At 51.3% G+C, this 27,503-nt stretch overlaps 1 protein-coding gene across 1 annotated transcript in view; it reads right to left on the bottom strand.

Moving 5' to 3' along the window:
• The window catches only part of Neurl1b (neuralized E3 ubiquitin protein ligase 1B), a 26,127-nt gene extending 5,920 nt beyond the window's left edge, over nucleotides 1-20,207 (bottom strand). Inside the window, exons 1-2 of the mRNA XM_019207223.2 lie at nucleotides 19,163-20,207; nucleotides 10,938-11,483 (exon numbers count right to left, since the gene is read on the bottom strand). Coding sequence (XP_019062768.1) covers nucleotides 10,938-11,483; nucleotides 19,163-19,349 — 733 coding nt within the window. The 5' untranslated portion in view covers nucleotides 19,350-20,207. The remainder of the gene's footprint in view (nucleotides 1-10,937; nucleotides 11,484-19,162) is intronic.
• Between the last annotated feature and the right edge of the window lie 7,296 nt (nucleotides 20,208-27,503).

Below are 27,503 nucleotides of genomic sequence, written 5' to 3'. Positions count from 1 at the left end.
GCCGCAGGCCCGGGCCCCCCAGCCCTCACCCCTGTGTGGGCCGGCTGGTGCGCAGCGAGCCAAGGTGCGCACGGCTGTATTAACTAAGCGCAGTCCTTGGTTTAATTGAACATACTCTTAAGCTTTTCTGCCCCTGTCACCCTCCTGCTCTTTTCCCTGCCTCCTACCTAACACACCTCCTCCCTTTTGTCTGTTCTTCCTCCACCTCTTCAGTCTTCTTCACTCAACCCTTCCCCTCCCTCCTGCCTTCCCGCTCCTTTTTTCTCCCACCTCTTTCCTCCCCTCTTCCCTCCTTTTGTCCCCTTTCTCTGTCCTCTTCCTTTCTCCTCTCACTGATCTTCTTTCCCCTCTCACCCTTTCTCTTCCTCCTTATCCCCTTCCTCCAGAAGTTCTCATACCGTCTGGGGCATAGGAAAAGCCCTAGTGTCTTATCTCTCCAACTCGAACGTAAACTTCAGTGAAAACAGCGGACCCTGTCTTGGTGGCCTTGGCATGCAGTAGGTACTAGTGGTCTTTCACACAATACCTCATTTAACTCTCACAGCGACCCTGCAAGGTGTGCACTGATACTCCCCATGATTCATCAAGGGAGCTGAAGCAGAGTGGGTAGGGAACATGACCAAAGGCACACAGCGACTGACCTGAACCTAGGCTGTCCGGATGCTTCACACCCTGCTTCAGAGAAGGCAGGCCCAGGGCAGCCCACACTACTGTATGGCAGCATGAAGCCCAATGGCTGGGTGGGGCAGGTTTCCAGAAGGGTAACGTGCAAAAGATCTCTACAAGAGAGCCGCTCATTCTATACAACCGAAAACTACGGTGAAGCTTTAAAAAAGTATTTTTGGATAACTTAGTGATGTGGAAAAATGTTCACGATGTTATATAGTATTTAAAGAGCAAAAATAAAAACACTTTATTATTCAGATAATACAGGTCTTCATACTTAGGTAGATGATTTTATTTTCCCTCTCCCTAATTAGAATGTGAGTCCCTGGAGAGCAGGGTTTTTCCTCACCCCATGTTCTCCAGGTTTAGGGAGAACAGTTCATTGGATGAATGAGCCAATAGAATGAGCAAGATATCTCAGAGATACTGACCACCATACTGAAAAAGCAATCACGCAGTCATTAAAAGTAATTTCAAGATTTTTGGTGATAAAAATACTCTTGTTACCCATAATAAGTACACAAGAAAAACTTTCTGAAATGTAAAGCCCTACCTAACCAGGACATAGTTAAATGTTACTGTTATTCTGTAGTTTGTATCATGGGGGGGTGGAGGGTCTTCCTTTATAGTTTGCCCAATACACAATGAAGTCATAATATGCTCTTCAAACCACATTCCCCAGACACTTTCCACAGTTACATCTTCCACAGAGTTACAGCTCCTGAGAAAATCAGGGAGTGTGGTAAGGACCTGAATTCTGGCATAGTAACACAGGCTGCAACGGGGCCTTGATGAGGTGGTCTGATAACCCCTTTCAGAAGGTCCTGAGGTGGCCCTCTCATCTTGTCTCTGAGTTTGCAAATCTTAGAGAATGCTTTTCCACATATGGCCTGAGGAAGATGTGGGATTTCAACTTGGTTCTTTAAAAAAGTATGTGTCTATATCATTTTACTTATGTGCATAAGAAATCAAGTTCTGGAAAAGGATGTAAGAACATAGTAATGATCTCTCAGAGGGGTGAGATTATGAAACTTAGATTTCTCTGTATAATAAAACATGTCTACTACAAATTCTTAAAAACCATCAATAAAATATTTTTTGAAAAATTAAATTTTTAGTTAATGTATTACAATGTGAGAAAATGCCCCCAATAAAACACTGAATAAAAGGGAATACAAAACTGAATCAGTGGTATGATTCTAATTTTGTGGTTAGTATATGCACAGGAGGAAATAGGTGCATGTGAAAAGCAGAATGAGGATAGCAATCTCTGGGTAGAAATCTCCTTTATAGCTTTCTGAATTTCTAATTTTTCTGATACAGATTTTGTATTCAAAAAAAGAATGTACAAAAGTAGAATAAAACAAGCACCTTTTTGGAAAAGGCTTCCGTTTCAGACAAGTGGAAGTTCCTGGGAGTTTCTTGGTGTAATGTACTTGCCCCAGGGCTCCCTGCCCCACCCTGGTTGTCCTGCCAGGCCAAGCCTACAGGTGTTGGCCTCTGCTTGCCTTGGACCCCTGCTTGCTCAAGGCCGTGCTCTTGGCTCCACACAGCCAGCCCCCCATCCCAGCACCTCTTCTTGCATCTAGTGGTTCTACACAGTAGCTTGTGCCTCAGTGTAGCATCTGGGTTAACAGTGTGGCCTGTGTTGATGGGCAGACTTAGGTTCAAGTCCTGTCTCAGGCTTTCTTAGCTCTTTGACCTTAGAGAAGTCATTTTGCCTCTTGGAGATTCAGCTTAAAAGGGAGTAACAGTGGTAACACTCACCCTGCAGCCCCAAAACCCCATGTTAGAGATTAAATTACTCTTGTAAGAGTGTAACAGAGAATGTATGTGTTCAAAATGTGAATTCTTTCCGCTGCCTACCTCAAGCCCAAGGTCCCAAGTTCAATCCCTCTACGAAAACAAAACAAAACAAAACAAACCCAAAAACCCCCATGAATGCTCAGTATTCAACAAAATGCATAGAGCCCTGGCCAGGTGCCAAGAGCTCCTGAGTGCTGGGTGAAGGGAGGTGAACAAATAGGTGTGGCTCCTGTGTTCACGGCACTCCTGCTCCAGAGGAACTGTGAAGAGTGCCACCACAGGCCACCATCCTATGTGGCTGGAAAGTGGACACTTTTGTGGGGAGCTCTGGGTCTCAGAGTTACTCAAGGTCACACAGCCAGGGAGAGGCAAAGCTAGGATTCTCCAAGTATGTGAAAGTGGACCAGAAAAGACCTCTGATAGTCATAAAGAGGCTGAGACCCAAAGGCCACTGGGGAAGAGGCCAGTTAAGAGTAGAATATAAGTGCTCGATACACATGGAACAGCAGGTGAGATGGTTTATATCTCCATGTCACTCAAGAGCCTCACTGGCTCACAGGTGAGGCTTTTGGAAGGTAACTGGGTTACGGAGGCTTATCACTGACTTGCTGTTAGGAGACCAGTCAGGTCAGAAGAGGCAGGGCATTGGGAGGATGGCCCAGAAGGGTTTATCTCCCCGCCTAGATCCTCCATTCTCTGCTTGCTTGCTGTCAGGCCACAGACAGCTTCTCCTCCAAGGAGAAGAAACAAATCTTTCCTTCCTTAAATTGCTGTGGGGTGGGTATTTTGTCTCAGCAATGAAGAAAGTGACTAAGCAAGTGTAAACACAGTTCTAGAAGCTTGGTGTGTTCATAAAGCTGTATTATAATGTAAATGGCAGCACAAACTGGGACCCAGTGCGCTGTAGCCTCAGGAAGAGACAGGGTCCCCTCATCCTATGTAAGGAACTTTGTCCTCAATGGCTATTTCCCTCTCTCAGCTTGGCCTATGATGCACAGTGCTGGCCTAAGAATTACATGTCAGGATCCATGTCTCAATAATTCTCTGTGGAGAATCTGTAGGTGACAGGCAGAAGTCCAGTAACATCAAGAGGTTAGCAAGGCAGCACATCAAGACCACCCAGCTTCTAACCTGTGATTTGTCTCCACATGTCCTCTCTGGACCTGATGAAAGTACACACAGCCATGCCCCGGAGTACCTCAGGTTCAAATACATGTGTAAGCACCTCCATTTTGCCCTCACCACTATCCTCTATGACTCTGAACTGGTACATCTCATGGTGGGAACACTGCAGGTGGAGCGAGTTACTGTAGGTCTCACAGTCACAGAGGAAATGGGATTCCAATCTAGGCTATGTGATTCCAAAGCCAGGCACCCTCCTCCCACAAACATCCTCACACCTGGCAGCAGTTCCCAGGCCAGGCATGGAGAGGATGGAGTGGCAGGGCAACCTCCCACTCTGCTTTGGCCTCTTCCAGGCCTGGGCCTGGGCCTGGGATGAAGCCCAGTTCTTTCCTTTCTTTCCCTCTCCTTTCTCTCTTAGCTCAAATTTATCTGCAGCTGGAAGTAAAGCAGAATTTATATCCCCAAAGTAATCATCTTTGCATGAAGATCAAGATGAAAGTAGGAAGAACTGCAGGCTGAGGGACCCACCCATCAGCAACCTAGTCTCTAGAGGGCTGATTCCGGCCATGCACTGGATACAGAAATAACAGAAGTTGCTGGCCAAGTGGAGTGGCAGAAGCAAGGAGGACCCTGTGTGTTTACACTGATCTTCCAAGGGAGTGAGGCCGTTTGCTGGTAATGGGAGGGCTGGCGGAACAGGAGGTGGGATGTTTCCCAGCCAGCAGGGGAAAGGATGGGAGGTAGAGGGTTGGCTGCAGTTCAGTGCCGGCGTCAGGGCTGGGATATGAATTTGGAAGCTGCCATGGTTTGTCCGCCCCAGGTTCCTGTATTGGATGCTAGGTCCCAAGTGTGGTGGTATTGAGGTGATGGAAATTTTGGAAGGTGGAGCTCAGCGCAATGTCTCTGGGGGCACTACCCTTGTAAGGGATTGCTGCTGGCCTTTTGGAGTGATTTAATTCCTCCAAGGATGGGCTGTTATAAAAAAAAGCCTGACCTCTGAAGCCCTCCGGCTTCCTGTCTCACCATGTGATATCTTCCATACAGGCTCCCATCATCATGACGCCATCTGCCATGAGGCCCTCACTAGGGGTCAAATGGGTTAGGCTGCCTGATTTTGGACGTTGAACTTCCCAAACTATGAGCTAAATAAATCCTCTTTCTTTAAAATACCCAGCCTCTAGTACTTTGTTATAGCAGCAGAAAACAGACTAACACAGAAGCCAACAGCTTAGTGGGGCATTCAAGGCTGGCTGATGGGCTCAGGTCATCTGGACAAAGAGGGTAGATAAGGAGAAATGGCCTTACTTTATGGTAACTTGTTCACAAGTCTGCAGTGTTTGTTTCTATATGCATTTGTATTATGCAGTTTAAGGAAGTAAAAAGTCAAGAGTGTGCTTTGTTTAGAATCTTGGGACTCTCAACATATGCAGGACAGGCAGTGGGGGAGCAGCAGAGAGGTGGGAAGAGAACCAGGAGCTGGAAAGGTTCAGAAGTGAGGAGAAGCTTTCTAGAAGTGGAGGACAAGCCACCTGGACTGACAGGGAGAGGCTGAGATGACTGGCAGTGCAGGATCAAAGACAGGGTTGCCTGGCTATAGTTTACAGAAGGCTGGACTTGTGCCGCCTGCTGAAAAGGGAGATAGAGAGGGTGGTAGGGACAATACTTTTGAGAAAGATTTGCTCTGAAAAAGAGCAGAGAAGTGAGGCAGTTGCAGCTGGAAGAGACTGTCAAGGGCTCTTTAAAAAGATAGAAGCAGGGTGAGGGCATGGGTCAGGGCTATAGCACTTGCCTAGCATGTGTGAGGCCGTGAGTTTAGTCCCTAGCACTACAACAAAACAAAACAATGGAAGCTATCAGAGCTCTTTTAATGCACTCATGGGAATGATTTGATAGAGACTGAGAAAAATGGATGTACAATAGGAACAGGCTGGAGGGGCCAGGAGTAGCCATGGCCACTGCAAGGCAGGCAGAGAAGGAGGGGACCCAGGAAGTGGGTGCGAGGGCTCGAGGAGAGAAGAGATGGAATGTGAGGATAGGCATGTTAGGGTTGATCATCAGTCTGTCAGCCACTGAGCCCACACTGATCCAGATGCTGTTCTTCTGTCAACCAAAGAAAACTGGACCGGGGTAGGCAGATGTTGGTTGGTCCTCAGTCAGTCCTGACTGTGACCTCAGTTTCCCCACCTAGAAAGTAGAACATCTTATCGGCCTGGTGGGGGAATAAACAGGGGGAACTCTGGAATAACAAGGTGCATGGCATCATGTCTGGCACAGGGGCCCTTGGAAGGACAGGTGGCAGGCCCAGAGTGGAGATTCTCCAGATGGGGGAAGAATAACTCTGTAGTCCATCCTGCCAAGCAAGTGCCTTACCATTGGGCAGAGAGTGGGCATCAGGCTGCAGCCTGGCTTATTTGGGGAGAAAACAGCAGTGGTCAATGCCACGTCATCTAACTACAGTGAGCCTGCAAATGAGGATGCTCCTGTTTCCAGCCAGATCAGGTTCTAGTAGAGAATAATAACATTAGCCATGTAAGTGCCCAGTATGGATCACAAGTGGCAGTTTTCTCATCAGTGGATCCTACCAAGTGCTGATGGAAAACATTCTAAAACAACAACTTCATCTGTATGGAACACGCACTGAATGTTTCCCTTGTCCTTATTGCCTAAACGATACCATACCAACTATTTACACGTCCTTTACATTGTATTGGGCAGTATAAGTCATCCAGAGATGATTTAAGTATATGGGAGGATGTGCTAGGTTAGGGCATTTCACAGGAAGGACTTGAGCACCTGTGGATTTTGGTATCCGTGGTGAGGAGGCAACTGTGATAACCAACGGTCTCAATGCTTGCTAGAAAGGTGAGTCAATGACCTTCAAGAGGGCTGTTATTCTGGCTACTTGGCATCCACTCTCCTCTGTACCTGCACTATGTTTTCTCTGGGGAGAAGTGTACCAGACCCATTTTTCATTACCTTGAGGAGAAGGGGTTCCTTGAGCTGGCCAATCACTCTATCCCATTCCCCTGGCCATAGACATGGGTTCAGGGGTGGGTGTGTGAACCAGGTCGGACGGATGCGGCTCAGTCTTGAGACCTTACCCAGACCTTTCCAGAAGGCAGCTCCCCCTGCCCGCCGATGTGTTAAACTGGCAGGACATGGGCCAGGAGCAGCTGGTGCCTTCCCTCTGCCCCAAAGGGAGCCTGATTGGGAGGGAGCCAACAAAGGCAGCAGAGGAGCAGGAGATGGAGATGGACAAGTATGCCAGGTGCCGTTCTTTAGCAGCTGGCGTTCCTTGGCATTTTAGTCATGAGCGATCGATTCCCTTTTCTTGCTTAAAGGAGAATGACCCATGATCCTGTCACTTGTAACCTGAGATTCCTAACAGTTTATTCTGCAATATCATGGCCTTGGGTTGGCACTGCCTGTTCAGTCTCACCAGCCTTCTGCCACTGGGCAGAGGAAGGACAGAGGCACTATGTGGTGACCACTACCGTGGTGCCTGGCAAACGGGAAATGAAGCAAAATGCTCAACCTTTGTGTGTGCAGCAACCCTTCACGGAAGCCCTATGCTGTTCTGTGTGTCTTTTGGGAAGGGGAGTCAGCTAGAATGCCAGTGGGACCTAGCAAATGTGCGGCCCAGTTCCCTTATCTGCCAGTCATCCCTCAGATGTACTATAATGGGCTACACCTGGCACAGGCAGGACAATGATCACAGAAATATATAACGGGGAAGTGAGATGAGAAGGCGCTGCATGTGCAGGTGACGGGCTCATAGTTTGCATGGGCAAATGATAGTGCCACACCTGAATGGAGGAGTCTGAGGCACTCAGCTTGGCACCCAAGCTTTCCAACAGGAAAGGAGGAAAGTATGTACCCAGGCACACAGGTCCTTGGGATCTCAATCCTGGCTGTCCCCTGGGGTCACCTGAGGACAGGGGAATCCAGATGTCTGAAGACCTCTTCCCCCTGAGATTCTGATTTAATTAGTCTGGGTACAGGACTTTGAAAGTTCCTCAGGGATCTCAATATACAGCTGGGATGGAGAAACAAGTAAAGAGTAAACTAAAGACAAACATAACTGCTTCTAATCCTGGCTCTGCCACTTCCATGCTGGATGCTTGAGGCTGGCTGGTTGCTTTCCTTCTCAGAACCTCAGACTCTACCTAACTGGATAGTCCAGGGCCTGGTCCCACAGATGCAGCATTCCCTGCTGTGGCTGGGCCCTGGGCAGGAAGACTCTGGGCAGAGCATGCTGTACCACCAGGTCCAAACCCTCTGAGGCTTTTGGACCCTGCAGATGTCTGACACTTACCTTTGGCTCAAGTTCTGGGGCAATTTAACTGCACCCCACACACAAGATGGGAGGGTGTTTCCCAGACTAGTGTTGCCAGATAAAATACAGGATGCCAGCATACATATGAGTTTCAGATAAACACATTTCCCCCACATAAATATGTTCCAAATATTTTAGAACAAGAAAAACTTGTGCTAAAATTTTTTTTCATTATCTTAAATTTAAAAAAAAAATTTTTTTTGTTAAATTTGACAACTCTGCCCAGATGCCATCTTTGGCTTTTGGTTTTTAAACTTTGCCCATTGGGATCTGAGAGAGGCAAGGGAGGGATGGAGAGGTCCTAAGGGGCATTCTATCCTGGAACTTCACAGCTGAGAACCTCTATGGGTTCCTCGTGATGGACAGGAGTCCAGAGGGCTCCAGAGAACATGGACACAGCTGGCCTATGTGCATCTACTGGTTCTGGAGACCCCACCATCTGGAAGCTAAGCTCTCCCAGGAACTGGGAGATTTCTGGGAGGATTTCTGAGGTGCTGACAACAGACAGGTATGTATTGCCTATTCTTAAACCATACAAAATCATTACTGTATACCTTTCTTATGTTTATTACACTTACCCCTTGCTATAAATCATCCTTAACTTGGGAAGAAAAAAAAAAAGCAACAAAAATCACTGAGCCTTCCTTTCCCCAGATGCGACACATGTCAACTTGCTTTTCCCTTGAGAGGGAAACAAACATTTACACATGGTGATCATATGCCAGAAATCACATGCCAGAAACTTCCTCTCCATGATCGCATGTAACCTTTGGTAAGGAAAACAATTTTATTGCTTTTTCTGACTATAAAAGCAATACAAGGGCCGGGGATCTATCTTAGTGGCACCGCACCTGCCTCACAAGCTCAAGGTCACCAGTTTGTTCCCCCTACTGGAAAAAAAATTTTAAAAGCAATAAAAGCTCTCTCTCTTTATATATATATATTATATTACATAAATTATTATATATATATATAATATTTTACATAATATATGTTTTTAAAAGGTAACTCTTATAGATATAAGAAGAGTGACATTCATCTTGGTCCCAACACCCAGAGAAGCAGTTCCTTCTGATCTTGTTTCCTCCTATTGTATATTTGTGTGATCACTGCCCTGTGACACCTGTGCTAGGGAGAGCCCATCACTAGCACAGCTCAGGGACAACTTGCAAACAGGGAAACAGGCTCAGTTCTGCTGCATTACAGACACTCCACTCCAGTGGACTCTGCCTCTCTCCTCAAAGGGGCACAGAACATTGTTGGAGTCACCTGAAGTTTTGCTGAATAAGCAAATGAAAAGGGAGAACCAGTGCTCTGGGAGACGGAAGCAGGAAAACCACAAGTTCAGCCTGGGTACCTTAGCTACTTCGTGAGACCTTGACTCAAAATAAAAATTAAAAAAGGGCTGAGGACGTAGCTCAGTGCATAGGTCCTGGGTTCCATCTCCAGTACAGAAAAGAAAAGTGTGTGGGAAGAGTCCAGGTCCCCCAGATTTATACTGTCTCATTACACCATCAAACACTCCTTCCAAATTGTGTTTTTTAAAAATACAAACCCAATTGTGCTGATTGTCATGTGGCTGTGACACCCTGTCTGCACCAGGAGACAGGGGCTATGGATGGGCAGATGGAGGAGGAGCGGCTGCTTCTCTGTGCCACAGGAATAAAGAGCTCTGGGAGCTTTTAGAGACCTGTGTTTTCTGGAGGTGAAATGCCAAAACCTTTCACAGAAAAGAGCTGTGGAGACACAGTTACAATACCCAAGCTGGGCCCCGGCAAGGAGGGTGGGTAAACTGGAACCCACGTGTGGCCCGACTCACTTGCAAGTAGGTAGAGATTCTTGTTCTTAGCTGTCATATCTCAAGTGCTTTCTATTTAGCTGGCCCTGGCTGCACCCCTTGCATCCACTGTCTCATGTAACCCTGTCAACAAGGCATGAGGTAGGTGCCATCATGAACCTGTTTTACAGATGAAACAACTGAGACACAGAGAGGTCTAGCTAGCTGGCCATAGCCACACAGCTCAGAAGTGGGGAGCCAAGTCTAGACTGAGGGCTTTGTAACTCCAACGCCTGGGCAGGCTCCCAACCACTCAGAAGTTCTAGTATCTTCTTCTTGGAGGAAAGGGCTTGGATGTGCAAATCTCCCCTGAGCCCAATGGTGGGGGCAGAGGGCAAGGACTCCAAGCCAGGGTTTCCTTCAAGATATAAGGCTGACTAACAGAAACAACCCAAACATTCAGACATACTAGCTGTGGAAGTCCATATTGTGAAATACTCCTCAGCAACAAAAAGGAACAAACTGCTGGTCTATACTGCAACCACATGAGTGAATGCCAAACCACTGTGCTGAGTAACCCACACACAAGTGCACATGCACTGTCTGATCCCACTTAGGTGAAGTTCTGTGGCAAATCAGCAGAAGGCTCCCCCTAGGGAAGAAGGGGGCTGACTCCGGCAGGTGGGAACTTCCGGGCTAAGGGACAAACCTACCAGTTAGATCTGTGCATTTCCTTGCAGGTGAGTGACATGTAGGGCAGTCTCCAGACCCCTGAGAAGCCTGCTCTCCCTTTACTCACCCAGAAGTCAAGACTGGTTGGTTCAGGTGCAATCTGCAGGTCTAAGACCTAAGGTCTTCAACAGAAAGAAAGCTGGTGGTGCCAGGGAGGAAGTGGGTACTGGTGTTCACTGGGAGGGTTAAATGTTCTGGAACTAGACAGAGGTTACGGATGGCAACAAAGGGCCATCTGGTTACGCGCTTTGAATTTTACCTCAATTAAAAACAAATTTCAAGTTGTAAGGGTAGACTGTGTGTGTGTGTAGGCAATGAGCTCTCAACGCTAGGAATTCTGCATGGTGCTGCCTCCTGTGTGAGCGCTGACTTACATCTGTCTGTCTCCCCAGCGAACCATGGGCTGGATCTGATCCATCTGCATACTGCCGGCAGCCCAGAGATCCTGCACCCAGGTACCTCCCACCCAGTCCCCATCCAGGGCGTGCCACCTACCAAGGAGCTGCACCTCGTCGGTGATGCCATAGACGTCGATGAGAGCCCAGAGCGGGCCGCCCACGGCCACTCCGCAGTGGAAGAGCACGGGCTCGCCGTCATTGACGCTGTAGAAGACGCGGCCATGGCGGTCGGCCCAGTAGGCCAGCACCGTGTCGCGTAGTGCCAGGTTCTCAGGAAGCGCCTTGGCCCAGTAGCCAGGCCGTGTGACCAGGTCGGGGCAAGCGTACTTAGGGATGTCCTGCGCGCTCATGAGTGAAGGATCGTGCACCGTGAAGCCAAAGCGCAGCGCACCACTCCAGCCAGGGCGCACGGCCACCAGGCGCAGCCGCACCTGTTCGTACAGGCGGATGGGCCGCTGCGTGAATGTGACGCCGTTGCAGAAGCTGTTGCGCCGCGTGGCCCGGCGTGAATGGCCGTCCAGCCGCACGTTCTTGCCCTTGGCCTGAGCATGGAAGCGCGGGGCCTCACCCAGGACTGGGCGCCGGTCGGGGCCGGGACCGCAGCAGGGCCGGGTGGCCAGAAGGCGTGCCGGGGGACTGGGGTCTGCAGGAGGAGACAGGCAGGAAGGTTAGGGCTCTGGTCGTCTTATAATCATTTTTACATTAAATTCCATCTTAATAGAAAAGTCATTGATAAACTTGAGATTTCAGGCTAGACCAAATGGATACCACTCCCATTTTTTTCAGAGCATTCTACCCATTCCACAGAAGGCCAAACTGAGGCCTAATGCTGTTCGAGGTTGTGGGTCTGTGTACTGTAAGCATGAGAGCTGTTCCACTCTCACACAGACTAATACCAGTGAGGTTGTCACCACAGCCAGCCTGGGATCAAATGACTTCTCTAACCCCACCAAATCCCTCAGGCCATCTCTGGGCTGCAGAGTTCCTCCAAGGGTAGCGAGAGCCCAAGATTCTTGGGCAGTGGTGAGGGGATTTGGCCCCTTTTCTCTGTGTGGGTTCTGTTCAGAAGCAAGGCACGAGAGGCCACAGACTGGGAGCATTCTCTTGGGCTCCCCGAGGTAGCCTGGAATCCCAGCTCTCCAGTGCTTCCTGGCTGCGTAATACAGGACAAGCCATTCAGTTCTCTAGCTGATCTCCTTGCCTGTGGAATGGCAGCACAATTTAACTCACCCAGCCCCTGACAGACACCTGGACGAAGCCCCTAACCACTACCGGGCAGTGTGAAGTGTCACGGGCCGTTAACAACCTGATGATGTGGTCACCCTCCCTTTACCCACAGAAGAGGAAAGCATTCTTTGGGAGCAAGTTGGCATTTCTGGAGCTCACACCTTTGGGGTTTGTTTCTAAGGAAATTCTGCTCTAGGATCTAGGGTGGTCTCCTTTCAGAGGCTCTGGCTATTGGTCAGGGCCCGGAGTGGCTCAGTGCTGAGGGAGCGTAGTCACCTCCCCCACCCAGGGGCAGGCCCGGGAGGCAGCAGGTGGGTGATTACTGCAGGCTGAAGTTCACTGCTGCATCAGAGCCATTGTCATGGCAAGTTCTCCTAGCTCACAGGCAGCCCATGGTGTGCCTCGAAAGTGGCAGCCCTGGAGAAAGGGAAGCCACAGCAGGAACCCTCCTCCCACGCCAGCCACAGCCCACACTGCGCTTTGGCACTCTGGTGGAGGCGGTGGGTTTACTGAATACCGAGGCACATGGGGGCCAGGATGGAGAAAATGCCCCAGCTCCTCCCCAGCCCATGGAGAAAGGGAGCCCTGCTCACTGAGCTGGGGAACATTGCAGGGAAGCTGGGAGCCCCCTCTTCAATCAGACACCACTGCCCCACAGAAGACAAAGTGCAAGGAACAAAGCCAAGGCCCCACTTTAGGAAAAAAAACAAACAACGTAAACGTTTCTGTCATTCAGTCATTTAACGACTCTTACGTGAGTGTCAAGTAAGGGGCAGACATCATGGTAGGCACTGGGAGACAGCAGTTCCCCAGACAGACAAGGCTTCCACATGGATGGAGCTGACATTCCAGTGGGAAAAGGCCCACAATAAATAAGCCTGCTCCGTACCCTAGAGAGGTTCATTACCGACAAAAATGTAACAGGGAGGGGGCAGAGAGAAGATGTTATTTTAGATAGGATTTACAGGGAGGGCCTCTCTGATGGGTGACTTTTGTTTTGTCTTTTTTGTTTTTATTTTGTTTTTCAGTACCAGGGATTGAACTTGGGACCTTGCGTTTTCCAGGCAGGCAGTGGAACCACTGAGCTAAATCCCCAGCCCTCTGATGAGTGACTTTTGAACAGAGACCTCAAAGAGGTGAAGGAGTGAGCAATGAAGGTATTTGAGGAACAGCATTCCAGGCAGGGGGAACAGCAGGTGCAAAGGCCCCGAGGGAGGACTGTGCTGGTGGGACAAGGAAGCTAGTGGAGGGTGGAGCCGAAGTGGTGTCAGAGGGGAAGCAGAATTCCAGAAATAGTCCGGGAGGAGAATGAGGGGACCCTAGAATTCTTCACTAGCTCTTTAACGGCTTCACTCTGAGAAGTGACTACTGAAGCTTCGGAGCACAGACGTGTGACTGCTCAGCCCACCGTAGGCAGAGGACCTCTGGGGAGGGCCAGGAAAGGACCTCAGCTACTGAGTCAAGCCTCCTGGACTAGAGGGCAGCTGTGGCAGAGGGGCTTGGGGTCAGGTGTCACTGTCTTGCAGGGCTGAGGGGCAGAAAGGGCTATGACAGGGCTCCCCACGGGGCTGCCTGTGATGGAGGGGCAGGCTCAGAGCTAGGCTGCAGGCCATCTCCAGAACCACAGGCTAAGAGAAAGGACCACTGTTTCAGAAGGACAAGGCTCAAGCAGGCTGCACAGTGCACACCATCAGCAGAGGCTGTGTAGGGACATCAGAGGCCCGTGTCCTCCACACACCGCGGCCTCGTCTGAGCCACCCAACCTCCTGCAGTGCTCACAGACCAAGGTCCTCTTCCACTGGCAAAGTCTCCAGGAAGCATAAAATATGACCATGGATCAGAAAGCTGATTTGATTAAACTGCCTCGCCCCACCCCCACCTTATCTCTCCACCTGAGTTCCCTTACAAAACAGCTTGGGAATTCTAAGCAGATGTTCCTCTGGAGCAGTCTGACAATTTCAATGAAGGCCGGGCTGCTCCAGGAGATATACTGCTTTGTTACTGTAAGGGGAAGTGTCTTGCAAACCCAACTATATGTTAGGATAAAATGCAGTCAAGACACTGGCAACGTTTACATATTTGTTTAATCTTGATTATATGATCCAACTTCCTCCAGAGAATGAGGGATAAACACTCCTATTTTCCTCCTCTCTGAGGCCAGAGCCCTGACATGTGCTAAAGAAAAGCAGAGTGAAACTGTTCTAAGACAATGTGCTATTTACACAAATCGGAGATGCTGAAAATAAAAGAACAACAATAAGCGATCCCTAAATTGCATACCCACATCTGCTTTTAGCTGGGTTTGGGGAAAGACGTTTGTTCTTACAGGGAACAGGAAAATATGGAGGTGGACTCCAGGAGACCTAGAGTAGCCTGATGTGGAGATGTCAGCAGGAAACCTGAACTGCAACACTGAAGTTGCTGCAATGAACGACAGCCATATTATAGAAAGTTTGGGCAAGAGGAGAAAACTCTGCCAACCTGCATATTCCCGTGATCACATCTGACTCGAATCGAAGTTTTAACTGCAACTTGTTGTCTCAGCCCCCAACCCAGGACAGAATCATCATCTGAACCTTATGATACGCCCATGTTGGAAAGGACCCGTGTTGGAAAGCTTCCAGTATGATTGCAGCTTATGCTCAAAACGAGACCTCACCTGCAGGATTACTGACCCCATTTTCTAGGGGGAAACAAGACTCTAGGCAGCAATGGCACATCACACAGTAGCAAGAGCAGACCTGAAGTGTGAACCCAGCTCCATCTCACCCCGAATCAGTGCTCTTTCCCCAGTCCTGACGTCCTTCCGAGTCCCAGAAGGACTGAGAAGCACGAAGTACTTTTTCTAACTTTCTTGCAATCAGAGCATATAGCCCATTTTGCACGCTGCCCTTTCCTCTCGAACTCGACATACACAGCACTTCCCCACTTGGCTCTACACCTTCGCCATGGCCCTTCCATGGCTGCAGAATAGTCCATCAGGAATCCAAATGTCCGCGTGGTATCCCTCCCCAAATGGCTCAATCTGTGGGGTCAGAGGTCCTCAGCTGCTGGCATCTGGGCCAGGCTCAAATGGAGTGTCTCTGGGGAGTAGGTGTTCTGCCAGGAAGAAGCCCCAAACCAGGCCAGGGCCAAACTACATTTGTCCCCAGAAATGCCAAGGCCCCCACCAGCTCAGGGAGGGTGCTGCGAGTGGCTAGGGAGGCCCCCTCTGATTTCATCCAGGGCCTGGGTGCAAGGAGTGTACGAATAGGGGGGTTTCTGTGAGTTGGGGATATGGTGGAGACCTCTGTATTTGTCCTTCTGGTTCAGAGGAGGAGGAAACAGTCCTTTCCCAGCCCTCATGGTAACCAGGGATGCTCCAACTGCATCCCGGCCAGGGGGCCCTCTACAACATTTAGTCAAAGGTACCACGCCAACTTTGAACGCGTGTTCAAAGGTTCTTGGGGTGGATGAGGCATGGCTTGGGATGATTAGGGGGGTGAGGAATCTGCCATTGCTAATTAGTGTTGCCATGGCCAGCCCTAGGCAAATCTTTCTGGAAGATAGGTCAACCTAAGATCTGTGCTTTGCCACTAATTTGTAGGAAGGCCCTTGAACAAGTCACTTCCCAAGGCTGCAGTTTTGTCATCTGTAAATGGTGTGTGACCTTAGACACCCATCTCAGCTGTTGGCAGGGGCAGTGAGATCACAGAAAGATCCCAGCAGAAGTCCTGGTACACAGTAGATGTTTAATAAACTTCATCATAGTCCAGCCAGCACATAAGCCCCTCACCTCCATCTCTTGAAGATTTTTATTGCTAGATTTCAATTTGAGAGGTGGTTCAAAAGAGCACGAGCTTGGAGTCAGACAGACCTGGGCTTAACTTTGGGTTTTGTCATTTACTGGCTCTGTGATCCTGAGGTCCATGCTTAACTTCTCTGGGCCTTGGGGACACCTAGAAAACTAGTAAAAATCACCTCTATTTGCGGATTGTCGTGAGGATGACAGAAGGCAAGCTCACCAGACACAGCGTGTGGCACATTTAGCGCTCATTAGAAATTTGGTCTCCCTTTAGCCACCTTATTTAGGCCTTTGACTTGGAAAGGTTCGTTTCTGGGTCACAGATGCCTCCCAGTGATGCAGGGGAAACATATTCTAAAGGTTTCTCCCCAAAGGCTCATGACCTTGGCCAGACAGGCCCTTCAAAAATCCTGAGTTGCTTCCACGTGGTGTTCAAGGACAGAACCCTATTTTTAAGCCATGCCAGCAGTGTCCCAAATGCGTGCTGTGGTCCTCACTCATCTCTCCAGCCCAGCTCTTCCTTTGATCTAAAAAGAGCCCAAGGAAATGGCATTAACTGCCAGGAGGGGAGCAGGAAGCAAACACTCAGGCAGCTCTGGCTGTGGATGCCCAGGAGTACTGCGCACTGGCATTCAGCAGATGGCGTTCTGGCTGCGACTTTCAGTGGGTTCCTCTCTATGGGGAAAGGGAATGGTCACTCCGGGAAAACATCTCTTCTGCCCTGCCCTTTTAGCACATTCCCAGGGCTCCTACTATGTGCCAGGTGAGCACCTTTGTTTATGGGGCTTCACCTTCAGGACAACCTTACAGAATAGCTTTTACCCTCTTCTTCTTTTTTTTTTTTGGTACCAGGGATTGAACTTAGTGCCTTATGCTTGCCTGGCAGGTGCAGCTCCACTGAGCTGAATTCCCAGCCTTACTCTCTTCCTTTATGAGAAGCAGAAACTAAGGCTCTGCAACGGTCCTTCCCCACACCTCAGCCCTTCTGTGCAGCCGTGTGTAACCGTCAGGTCAGAGGTGGAGTGGACCCTGTTACTAGCAGCCTGTCTGCCTGGAAACACACAACCTGATGTTCAAACTTCAGGGTCTCCTGGACCCTTACAACATGCATCTGTGGACTGCAGACCTTGAGCGACATATCTGTAGTTGAAGTGACATTTGCCCAAGTACCGAACACAGGCAAGCACTGTTGTCAGTAGGAAGAAGCATGGGGTATGAGTGTGAGTGTGTGCGTCTGCATGTGCTTCAGAGAAAGGGGGAAAAGCAACCTCTCGCCATACCAAGAAGGACAAGGTTACTGGTGTCCTCTGGCTGTAAGGAGTCCTTTCTATTGGTAGGTTTGAAGCGGGTTAGAAAACAAATAACCAGCCCTATCTCACCACTGCCGAGCACACAGTGACAGGAGCCCAGGGTATAGAAGCTGGCTGCTGGGACTTTGTTCTCTGTTACAGAAGTCTGGCCAGCAGCAAGCCCAGAGGAAGAGGGCCAGCCCGTGCTGGAAGTCCCAGCTACCCTCTCCTCCCCTTTGCAAACAGCCCGCCTGCCAACACCTCGAGGTGAACGGGGTCACGGGAGGCTGGAGGTCACAGTGTGCTGCTGGTTGGGGAAGCCCACCCCATCCAGGCCTAAGTGGCCCCAAGCATCTCTGATGTGAGAGTTCTCTGCGGGTGAGGTCACCCCAGAGCCCCCTCCGAGCTGGCTCCAACCCTCTGCTGGGCCCCTTGGCTAAGGTCTCTTCTTGATAAAGGGACCCAGGAAACTTCAATCTCACAGGCGCCAGCTCCCACGGTTAGGGCCCCCATGGTGTGAGGGTGGCGGGAATGTCCCTCATTCCTTCCTCAGTGCCTCACTTCCTCCTCAGCTGACAGTTATAGAGCATCTGTTCTGACCGTGCCAGGGCCCGTGCTGGCCGCAGGGACAGACATGCATGCCAGCAAATCACACACAGTCCCTGCCCTGGAGCTAAGAGACATCAGCGGGGCTGGACACACAGACATGGGCTGCATGCAGGGTCAGAGGAACCGCTCAGCACAAGGGCTGGTCAAGAACGGGACCTGGATTTCAGGCAGGACAACCATTACCAGTGGAACCCTGGAAATGAGAATGAACTCAGCACTGCTAAACTGCAGAAGGGCAAGGCAGAAGATGGGTAGGATGGAGATGGAGCCAGGGGCAGCATCACAAAGGGTATAAAGGCCTGGCGGAGGAGGGCAAAGTCCCCCAGAAAGCTCTGGGGGCTGCTGGTGGATTTGGGGCTGGGAAGAAAGCCCTGTGAAAGAATGAGATTCAATCCTTGGACTTTTCTTTTCCCCTGCCTGCCTGTCCAAATGACCCAGAACAGCAGAAGTGAGAAAATCGGTCTAGGTTTCAAATGTTACTTCTAACAGCTGCCACAGTCCTGGCCTGGTCCTGTCCTCGGTGCCTACTGAGGAGATGTCTGCCCCAAGCCCAGCACAGGGTGGAAAGACAAAAGGCTAGGCTATGTGCAAGCCGCTGAAGCTGCCTGCTGGCAGAGAGGGTGAGCCATGGCCCGGCTGGGGTGCAGGAAGGAAGGCCTGGCTGGGGGTGGGCAGGGGTGGCAGTAGATGTCATCAATCAGCTTGTTTTGAGCTTTGCAAAGGCCACAGTTTGGTGGAACTCGGGATGAACAATAAGCAAAGCATCTAAAAAAGGAAAGCGGTGACTGATCACAGGACAGGGGGATGGAGCCCCAGTGCCGAGCGTCCCTGAGGTCTGAAAAAGAACCGGGGGTGGGGAGTGATAGGAGAGGCAGATCTCCTAGTGGGGCCTCGAGGCCTCCCATGCTTTTCCTGACAGTGCTGGAGGAGCTGAGCTGGCTGCTCCAGGCCCCTTGCTAGAGAAGAAGGAGGACTCAGAGTGGCTGGGAGAGCTGCCGGGGCCACGCAGCCAGGAAGTTGGCATCTGAGCCCTTCCCAACCTGGTTCCCAGGGCTGGGACGAAAATGCTATGGCTGCTTTGGGAAAAATGTAAAAGGCATCTCAGCAGGGAAGTAACAGAGCACAGGTCTAGACACACAGCTAATGTTTCCCTTCCCGTTCTCTTTGGCTCTGAGGCCCCCTGAATTGACTGATGAGTGCCTCTAATAGATGACACTATGCCACCCCCTACTCTCCCCACACTCACCACGCTGCAGATGCCTGCAGTGCCCGTGAAAGCAGCTAGGTGTGAACCAAGACACCTGCGGGACACCTGTGAGGACCTCTGCCCTTCTGCCCCTCCCCCGGAAGTGCAAGGATGTGTACTGGCAGCTACAAACTCTGGGAACCTGAGATCATCTCTACCCCACACACCTGAGCTCTCTAGAGCCCTGTGAGCCCATTTCACAGACAAGGACACTGTGCCCTGTGAGGAGCGGTGGCCCAAGGTCATGGTGCAGGTAAAGGGCACAGTCACACCTGAATCCAAAGCCCATGCATGCTCTTGGACATAATATGGAATTGTTTCTCTATTGCAACAGCAATTGCATAAGTAATCCATCTCCAGGGGTTAAGACGTGCAACACAGCAGGACATTTGGTCCTAATGTCCAGCCCTCTCTCCACCAATTTTGGGAGCACAGACTCCTTGTCTCCAAAAAGAAAGATCATGGCTACTTTTGGAGTCTTCATCTTCTGCTGGGCTCAGACTTCTTGTGGAATCTCCTAGGTAGTCATTGTCACAAGCTCATGAAGGAAGGAGATGTCATCATTATCTTTATTCTAAAGATGAGAAGATGGAGGCCCAGAGATCTAAAGCAATTTGCCTTGGGTCACACAGCTTACAGATGATGGTCCTGGAATGTGCACTTGGGACAGCCTCCAAAACAAGTGGTCATGCCCCTACCTCTCTTGGGGTTCCAGCCCTAGATCCAGTGTATAATTTTTTGGAGGGTACTGGGGATCAAAATCAAGTCTTTGCGCTTGCAAGGCAGGTGGTGGAACCACAGAGCTAAATCCCCAGTGTAAATCTCCAGTGTATAATTTTTGTGGGAGCCTGAGCAAGGTTCTGGTCTTCAGTGTCCTGAGCCCCCCAGAGGTAGGTGGGACATGGTGATTCAGAGCACTCTGGTCCCAACAAAGTCCCCAGGCAACCTGTCTGTGGGACGAAGTTCTACACCATATCCAGGACACTGCAAATTCCACTCTGCTGTCTCCTGCCCTTGAATGGCCCGGAACCTTGAGGCACAGGAAGCTGGTGTGAGGACTGAAGACCCGCGGTCTGGAGTGGAAAGTTACCCAGTGGAGCTGGCCTTGGAGACACTGGGTGTGTGCCCTCCATCTCATAAATCCATCATCCTTAGGGTATGAGGAAAGAAAACACGTGCCCCAGGGATATCACTGTGATAAAAACAAAGTGTAATGTTGAGGATGCAAACAAAATACACTTTGTAATAGCTGTGGGCATTCTGCCAAGTGCCAATGCAGCCCAAGATCCCCCAGCCCACCCAGTTCTCCAAATGGCTTACTCATTAAAGAGCTTTCCCCTGCCAAGCAGAGGTGAGGCAGGAGGCCAGCTCTGAGTCACCCTGAATCCTAGGAATAGAATGGAAGAGGGAATGGGGCCCTCCAAGGGTGGCTGCTGGAAATACCTGCTGGAAACACCTGTGGCTCAGGCTGGGGGTCAGGAGGAGGGAAAGGACCTGGGCTGAGGCAGGTGGCTTCCTCACTCTGTGCCTTAGTGTCCTGATCTCTAAAATGGGGCTACTCCCTCACCGTGCAGAACTGGCAGGAGTGCAAATGAAAGACTGGGAGGAGCTCTGCAGGATTTCAGATGAGCACTGGACAGCATCTCCCGGGAGACCCAGAGGCTCCTTAACAGACAATTATCCAGGATCTATCGGCTGCTCAGTGGCCTCTGAAATAGCCATGTCGAACCCAGCTGGGCTAAACGCCAATGCCACTCTGAAGACATGCACTCCCTCCTCTTTTCCGCTTTTAGACAGTTCCCACAGTCAGAAAGTTCTTCCTTTGGCTGAACTGAAATCACGCCTCTATGAGATGTCCGCACGTTTGCCATGTCTGTCTTTGGTCCCCTGTGTCCTTCCCCATCAAGTCCACAGGCAGTTTTCTGGCCCCTACGATCCCTATGTCATGGGGATTCCTTGCTCTCCTGGGGATGATGCAGCCTTCACTCTGCTGCCCAGAAAGCCCTCAGGACATCAGCTCTTCCCTACCTGCTTTGTAGGGGGCTGGAGATCTGTTCCCCACGGTGTGCCCACAGGCCATCTGGAGAGTGCCACACCCCTGCCTAGAGGTGGGATGTGGGTCAACCAACCGAGGATTTAGGGGAGCAACTAAAGTTAATCTTGCAGGATTTCTGCTTGATACTATGAAGACTTCCACTGCAGATGGGAGATGCCCCCACCTGATCCCCTCACCTCTTCCCGACAGTCTTTTCTTCCCTCTAGGAGGAATCACGTTGGAGTACCTGGGCTGTGTGCCTTTGGGCAAGTTACTATCCTTCTCTGTGCCTCTGTTCTCTCACCAGTTGTAAGGGATGTAGCTACTGAATCTATAGGCCTGGGGTGAGGTGTCGGGGTGGACATTTTCCAGAAGGTGCATCTTCTGGTGGTGGGGATGAAGACCAGGCAGCAGTAATCAGAAGAGGAGACTCAACAGGCACCAAGGGCATTGGCCAGGGTGATGGAAGAAGGGAAAGGACTCAGCTGTAGGGGCCTGGAATCCCTTTTGACCCGGCCATTCCCAGGCCACCTGATACAGGGCAGGTCTCCTCACCACTCTGAGCCTGTGTCTTCTCCTGCGATATGAGGCGCAAACCTCTGAAGGCTAGTCCTGAGGACTGCAGTGAGATAAAGCAAGTAAAGGGCTTGGGCTGGGGCAAGGGGCAGAAGCTCTGCTCACCTGCACCTGCCCGGGTGAGCTCTGGCTACTGCAGAGGGGCGCACAGCATCCTCACTCTGCTTCAAGCTCTGACCATGCACCCAGAACGCTGTAGCACCCTACAGGCCTTGCTCTCCCTCCATCAGCCCTTTGGCCACGGAGGTGCCTCCACTGGACAGAGTACCTCTGCCACAGAGCCTGCCCTGTGTCCCCCCTCCACCACTGTAACTGAGTGTCCCTGCTGGTCACTCCCTCTTGAACTTGATTCCCTAAGCCCAGACTGTGTTCACTGGCCGGAGGTTTGGTCAGCACAGGAACAACATGCACTGCAGACTGTCAGTCTGTTTAACAGAAGGCCGTGCCCAGGAAGGACTGCTCTCTGTGCTCAGGAAAAGGATGCCTCCCTCTCCAGCCTCTGGGGTCCAGGCTCACTGTCACCTGTCAGCCAGGCCCAACAGAGACACCAGGGACAGGACCCACTAGGGGCTCTCTTTCCCTGGCAGAAACAATAACCATGACAGTGCCATCCTGGGCATGGAGCTGGACCCTCGCCTGCTTTTGTCCACTCACTTCTCACCACTGTGCCCCGGAGGGAGCGGCCCCTGTCCTCCCTGCTTCATGGCGGGAACGCTGGGTCACACCACGGGGAAGGGGTGGCCTGACTTCAAGGACTTGGCTCCGGGCTCTGGCACCAGCTCTCTCCTGCCCTAGTCCAGTGCCCCCCAGCTCTCATCACTGCACCCCACCAAGGAGAATACTACTGCAACACACACAACACATACATATACACAACTGAAGCAAAAGTTTAAGAAGCAAAACTACCTTATGTGAGTACACTAACTTTTTCTTGTTCTGTTATTAAAGATGTTAATAACAGTAGACAGAGCATTTCGGTGACCTTGCCTGGTTTGGGGAGTTGGGTGCTGACCTTTCCCTCTCTGGGACAGGGTTGTAGAATCTGTGCTCGCCAGTGATGGGACCAGCTGCTCAGCCCACTCCAGGGCACACAGTGCCCTCTTCCATTGGAGGCAAGCCCCACATCTGCACCCTGTGCTGGCACGCATCAGGCTCCCATGATGCTGGTGCCATGGGATGACCAAGCCACCTAGACAGGCAGGAGACGACACTAGGCTGGGCAGGTGCTCAGCTGAAGTTCCTTCAGATGTCCCCTCCTACAGGAAGCCTGCCCTGGCTCCCACAGCCAGGGAAAGAGAAGGGAGCCAAGGGAGCAACCAAACGAGGGTAGACAGGAAGCCCAGTTACTTCCAGCAACTTTTCCACTCTCCCTATACGCTGGCCAGATCCCATTCCCTCTTCCTACTTCCTGATGGGAAAGATCACGCTGCTTCTACTGCCCTGTCCCAGTCCCAGCCCTTGGCATCCTTGCAGATCACTAGGAGCCTTGGCTAGCCAGCCCCTGACTACAGTCGATAGCCCAGTAGGCTCTAGAGCTGGTGGAAGAACCACTATCACTTCAGGAATCTCAGCTCAGCTCTAGAGATGATTCTTTTTTTTTGGTTTTTTGAGACAGGGTCTCACTAAGTAGTTGAGACTGACCTGGCTGGTCTTGAACTCACAGCAATCCTCCTGCTTCAGCCCCCTGAGTGCTGGGATTGCAGGCGTGCAACACCATGCCTAGCTAGAGATATTTCTTGATGGGGAGGACTAAGTCAGAGAAAGCTCAATTTAGCTCTGAATTGGGGCTGGGTGAAAGAGGTAGAGGGGTGAAAAGAGAAAGGGGAGGGTCCTCATTGGCTCTCTGGGCAGCCATTGCCATGGAGGCGACCAAGGGTTAACACAGGCCAGGGAAGCCAGTGGACCTAGCAGCATTATCACTGCCGCTCAGATGGGCAGCCAGGCAGCAGCACATCTGGCCGCAAGGTTCAGTAGCTACAGGGCTCCTCATCCAGGCCCTAAAGAGAAAGGAGGTCTTCAGGGGGTACCCCGAGTAGGTGCAAATGCATCCCCAGTCTGGACGCAGCATTTGCACATCATCCACCCAAATTTGGAAGACTGGTTCTCCTCTTTACATGCTGGGTATCCTTGTCCTTGACCTTGGAACCTTCATTTGCTGCCCTGTAAAATGGGGGCAAAGAGAGCTCCTATACAGGGATGTTAATGTGGACTGAATACAGATAATGTGGGCATTGCTCTGGCAGGCTCTGGCATGTCCCTGGCATCTCTCACCCCAAAGCTCCAGGATGCCTGAGGACTGAGCTAACACTAAAAAGCCCCTGGCTTGGTCAAGCGTGGACCAACTTAATGATTAAACCCAACTTGCAGCTTAAATCGAGTCTCTCCTCCAGCCCTCACTCCAGGTGAAACCCAGAGGCACACAGGGAAGGAGTCAGAAGACACTGCGGGGAGACTACCTCAACTTGGACTGCTGCCTCCCAACCTGTTTATACTTTCATTTTCCCCCTTGCAAAGCCAGGTGGAGGCTAATGGAGTGGCGAGAAAAGGACCGTGTGGTATTCAGAAAGAGGCAGTCTTCTAAATTCGAATTTTGCCACGACCCATGTGAGTTGTGGCAAGTGTTACCTCTCTGTGTCTCAGTCTCCTCATCTGTAAAATGGAGGGGAAAGGTGCCCCGCTTTGCAGAGTGAACGGTAACTGGAAAGAGAACAGGTGACACACATAGGAGGAGTTTAGCGGATGCCAAGTCCCAGGTAGAGCCTTAAGCACCCCTGTGTAAAGTGCATTCACTGGGATAAGCTGATGCACTTGTGAGAGCTGTTAAGGGCTTCCCTGTCATCCATCATGAAAGAACTTCCCTCTTCTTGGCATTTCCTTATTACACACTGTAGTGCAGCATATGCACAGCGGGACACCCAATAAATGTTGTCTTTATCATGGGCTGGGAGGGTAGTGCATGTTGGGGGAGGAATGTAGGACTTTGGAGCTCTATGAGCCTGGATTTCAATCCTGGCTCTGCCAACTGGATAAGCTGTGTGGGCTGCGTCGAGTTAATTTACCTCTCTGGGCCTTGGTTTCTCATTCATAAAATGGGGAAGATAGTCCATACCTTGACGGGGGGACTGCAAGAATTCAATGCATTTATTCTATATCTACTTATTGAACCTTGACTATGTATCAGCCCCTGTTCCACTCAACACATACAGTGAATGAAACAGACAAAAATCTACCTGAGGAGCCCAAGAATAAGCAGCTATCCACACAGACGGCACGTACAGGGTGGCACGTACTGGGGAGGAACACAAAGCAGAGTGAAGGGGGAGGGGAGGAATGGCAGCAGGGGCAACTGGCAGGCAGTGCATTGGAGCAGGGATCCAAAGGAGGCAACGGGGAAGCCAGGTGGGGGCTGGGGGAAGAATGTTCCAGGCACAGGGACCAGCAAGTGCAGGAGCCTTAAGGAGATGCGTGCTTGGCATGTAAACGAAGCCACATATGCAGGAAGCCTGGCATGGAATCCAGGTGCTCGGCAAATGCCAGCTCTCTATTTCAAGTCCCGTAGAACGAACCCCACGCATGTGTCCTTTTCCTGAGAACGAAAGCTCAAGGATTCTTCAGGGCAAGGCTGAGCCAAGTATTCTTTCGGTTGAAAATTCAGGCACCGTGTGAGCTCCAGCACCAGGTTTTAAGCCCCTGCCAGGCACTAGGCTCTGGGATGGGCATCCAGGGACACAAGATGATCACGACTTAGGCTCTATCCTCAGGGAACCCTAAGGAGAGTCCTGGAGGTGGCAACACACTGGGGCCAGATAAACAAGCAGAGGGATGCAGTTTGCGGAGCACAAGGATGGGACTGTGAGTGATGGTGGCGGGGACTTCCTGGAAAAGGTGACCTCCAAACTGGCTTTGGAGAAATAGACTAGTTAAGAAAGGACAGTACAGGTACTGTAAGGGGCAAAGGGGCACCTGCTGAGCACAGAGGTATGGAAAATAGTGCAGTGTGTGCAAGAAACTAACAGCAAATAGATCAGAAAACTACGAACGGCCCCCCTTGTGTTTCTGGCACCCACTCCCTCATGTGACTCAGAAATTCCCATCCTGTCCCCTTCCTCAAAGGCAAGCCTCAGCCTCACAGAGGATAGGATCTCCCCTCTCAGACGCAGCATGGCTAGTCAGCCTTACTCCTGGGCGCCCAGCCTAGGGCATCATTCCTCGGATAGAGGGCCAGATGGGACAGACACTGCAGGAATTCTCAGTTCTATGTGGCCTCCCTGGATTGCGTCTGTCCCTTCAGTCACTCCAAGCTGGCCCACAGGTGGCAGAAGTGTTTTTTTTTGTTTTTGTTTTTGTTTTTTCTTTAAAACAAGAATAGCATAAACATGTCTTAATTAAGAAATTGAATAAAGGGGCCCATGTGGAGGTGCTTCTAGCCAGTGTCTTTTGTGGCTGGGACATCTGCTGCCACCTCCAGCAGCCTCCTGAATCCCTCCTGGTGGGTAGGTGGTGTCTCAATAGCCATTGCACAGGAAGCAGAAGCCAGCCTCCAGTAAGCGGACCTGAGTTCCAATCCTACGTCTGCCACTGACTGGCTGGTGACTCCACCTGTCAGAGTTAGAAAGTTGCAGAGCAGTTGCCCTAAAGTTGCCCAGAGGCTTATTTGGTGGAAGGAGCAGGCTCTTCTTCCAGAGCCAGTCCTGGGACTCCATCTATTGCAGTCTCCTCCAGGGGGAGAAATAAGTAGTTCTTGATAAATGCATGTAATGCCCAGAAGGAAGGGAATAGTAGAGCAGAGACGGTAAAAACTCACTGAACTTGACCCACAACTGACTTGCTTCTCCTGGGAGCTGTCCTTTTATACTTTACACACACAAACACACACATACACATACACACACCCCTAACTCACTCTTTGCTCTAAGGATGCTATAAATGTCCACCCTTTAAGACAAACTATTTCTTTTAAAGACTTAGAACACTGGGGGTGGGGAGCAGGCAGACAGATCAGCCCCGCCCAGATGCTCCCATTGGTAACTGTGTGACTTTGGGTGAGTCGTTTCCCCTTCTCCAGCTTCAAGTTCTTCACGTGTTAAAGGGGGGAAGGTTGCCTCTATGGTGCTGCTTCTCTGCACATGGCACATGGCGGTGTTCAGGTTCTTAAGGTACTGGGCACACAGTCTCCGGGGGAGCCCGAAAGTTCCCGCAATTACCAAGTATTTACCAGTACAGCCTCCTCTGCCTCCCCGCTCTCACCCCCACCTCACCCCCTTCTGGACCCACTTACTCGGTCCCGGAAATTCTAGGGTGCTTTTAGCTAGGTAGGGGGCGATGCGCTCTGCAGCTCCTACTCCGATGGGGCTAAAGAGCCCCTGGCTGAGCGCACACCAGAGGGGGGCGCCGCAGGGGTTCGCGGGGGAACGCGGCCAAGGCAAGGGAGCATGTGCCGCGGAGGCTGTGGCAGGCTGCAAACTGGAGGACCCCTGCGAACACCTCCCCCACTGTCAGCAGCTGCAACCTCCGCACCGCCGGCGGTCCCTGACCGTCGGAACCCGGGCGAGCCTGGCTCCAGTCACCCAAAGGTCGCCCCAGCTCGTCAGTCAGCGCCCTCGGGCTGGAACAAAGGCGAGGGGGCGCGCGGCATCGCCCCAGCGGCCCTTTCGGGCATCTGCCCAAGGCCAAGAGAGCGAGGACCAGGGTCCCCCAGGTAACTGGGACGCGGTAGCCGCCCTCTCCGAGCGCAAAGCCCAGCTGTGGTGTGGGCGCGCGGAGCCGGGCAGCCGGAGGCACCAGACTCCGGCTCGGTGAACGCCGAGGGCTCCAAGGGGCGTGGGGTGGCTCCCCGGGAGTCACCCTGCGGGTCCCCAGAGGGAAGGAGAAGCCCGGCGCCCGCCTCCCGGGCAGGG

The sequence above is a fragment of the Fukomys damarensis genome, unplaced genomic scaffold, assembly GCF_012274545.1.
Source record: "Fukomys damarensis isolate Sample0158 unplaced genomic scaffold, DMR_v1.0_HiC HiC_scaffold_9, whole genome shotgun sequence".
Classification (NCBI taxonomy): domain Eukaryota; kingdom Metazoa; phylum Chordata; class Mammalia; order Rodentia; family Bathyergidae; genus Fukomys; species Fukomys damarensis.
Note: the sequence above shows the minus strand (reverse complement) of the source record. Positions and strands in the feature narration are given on the sequence as shown.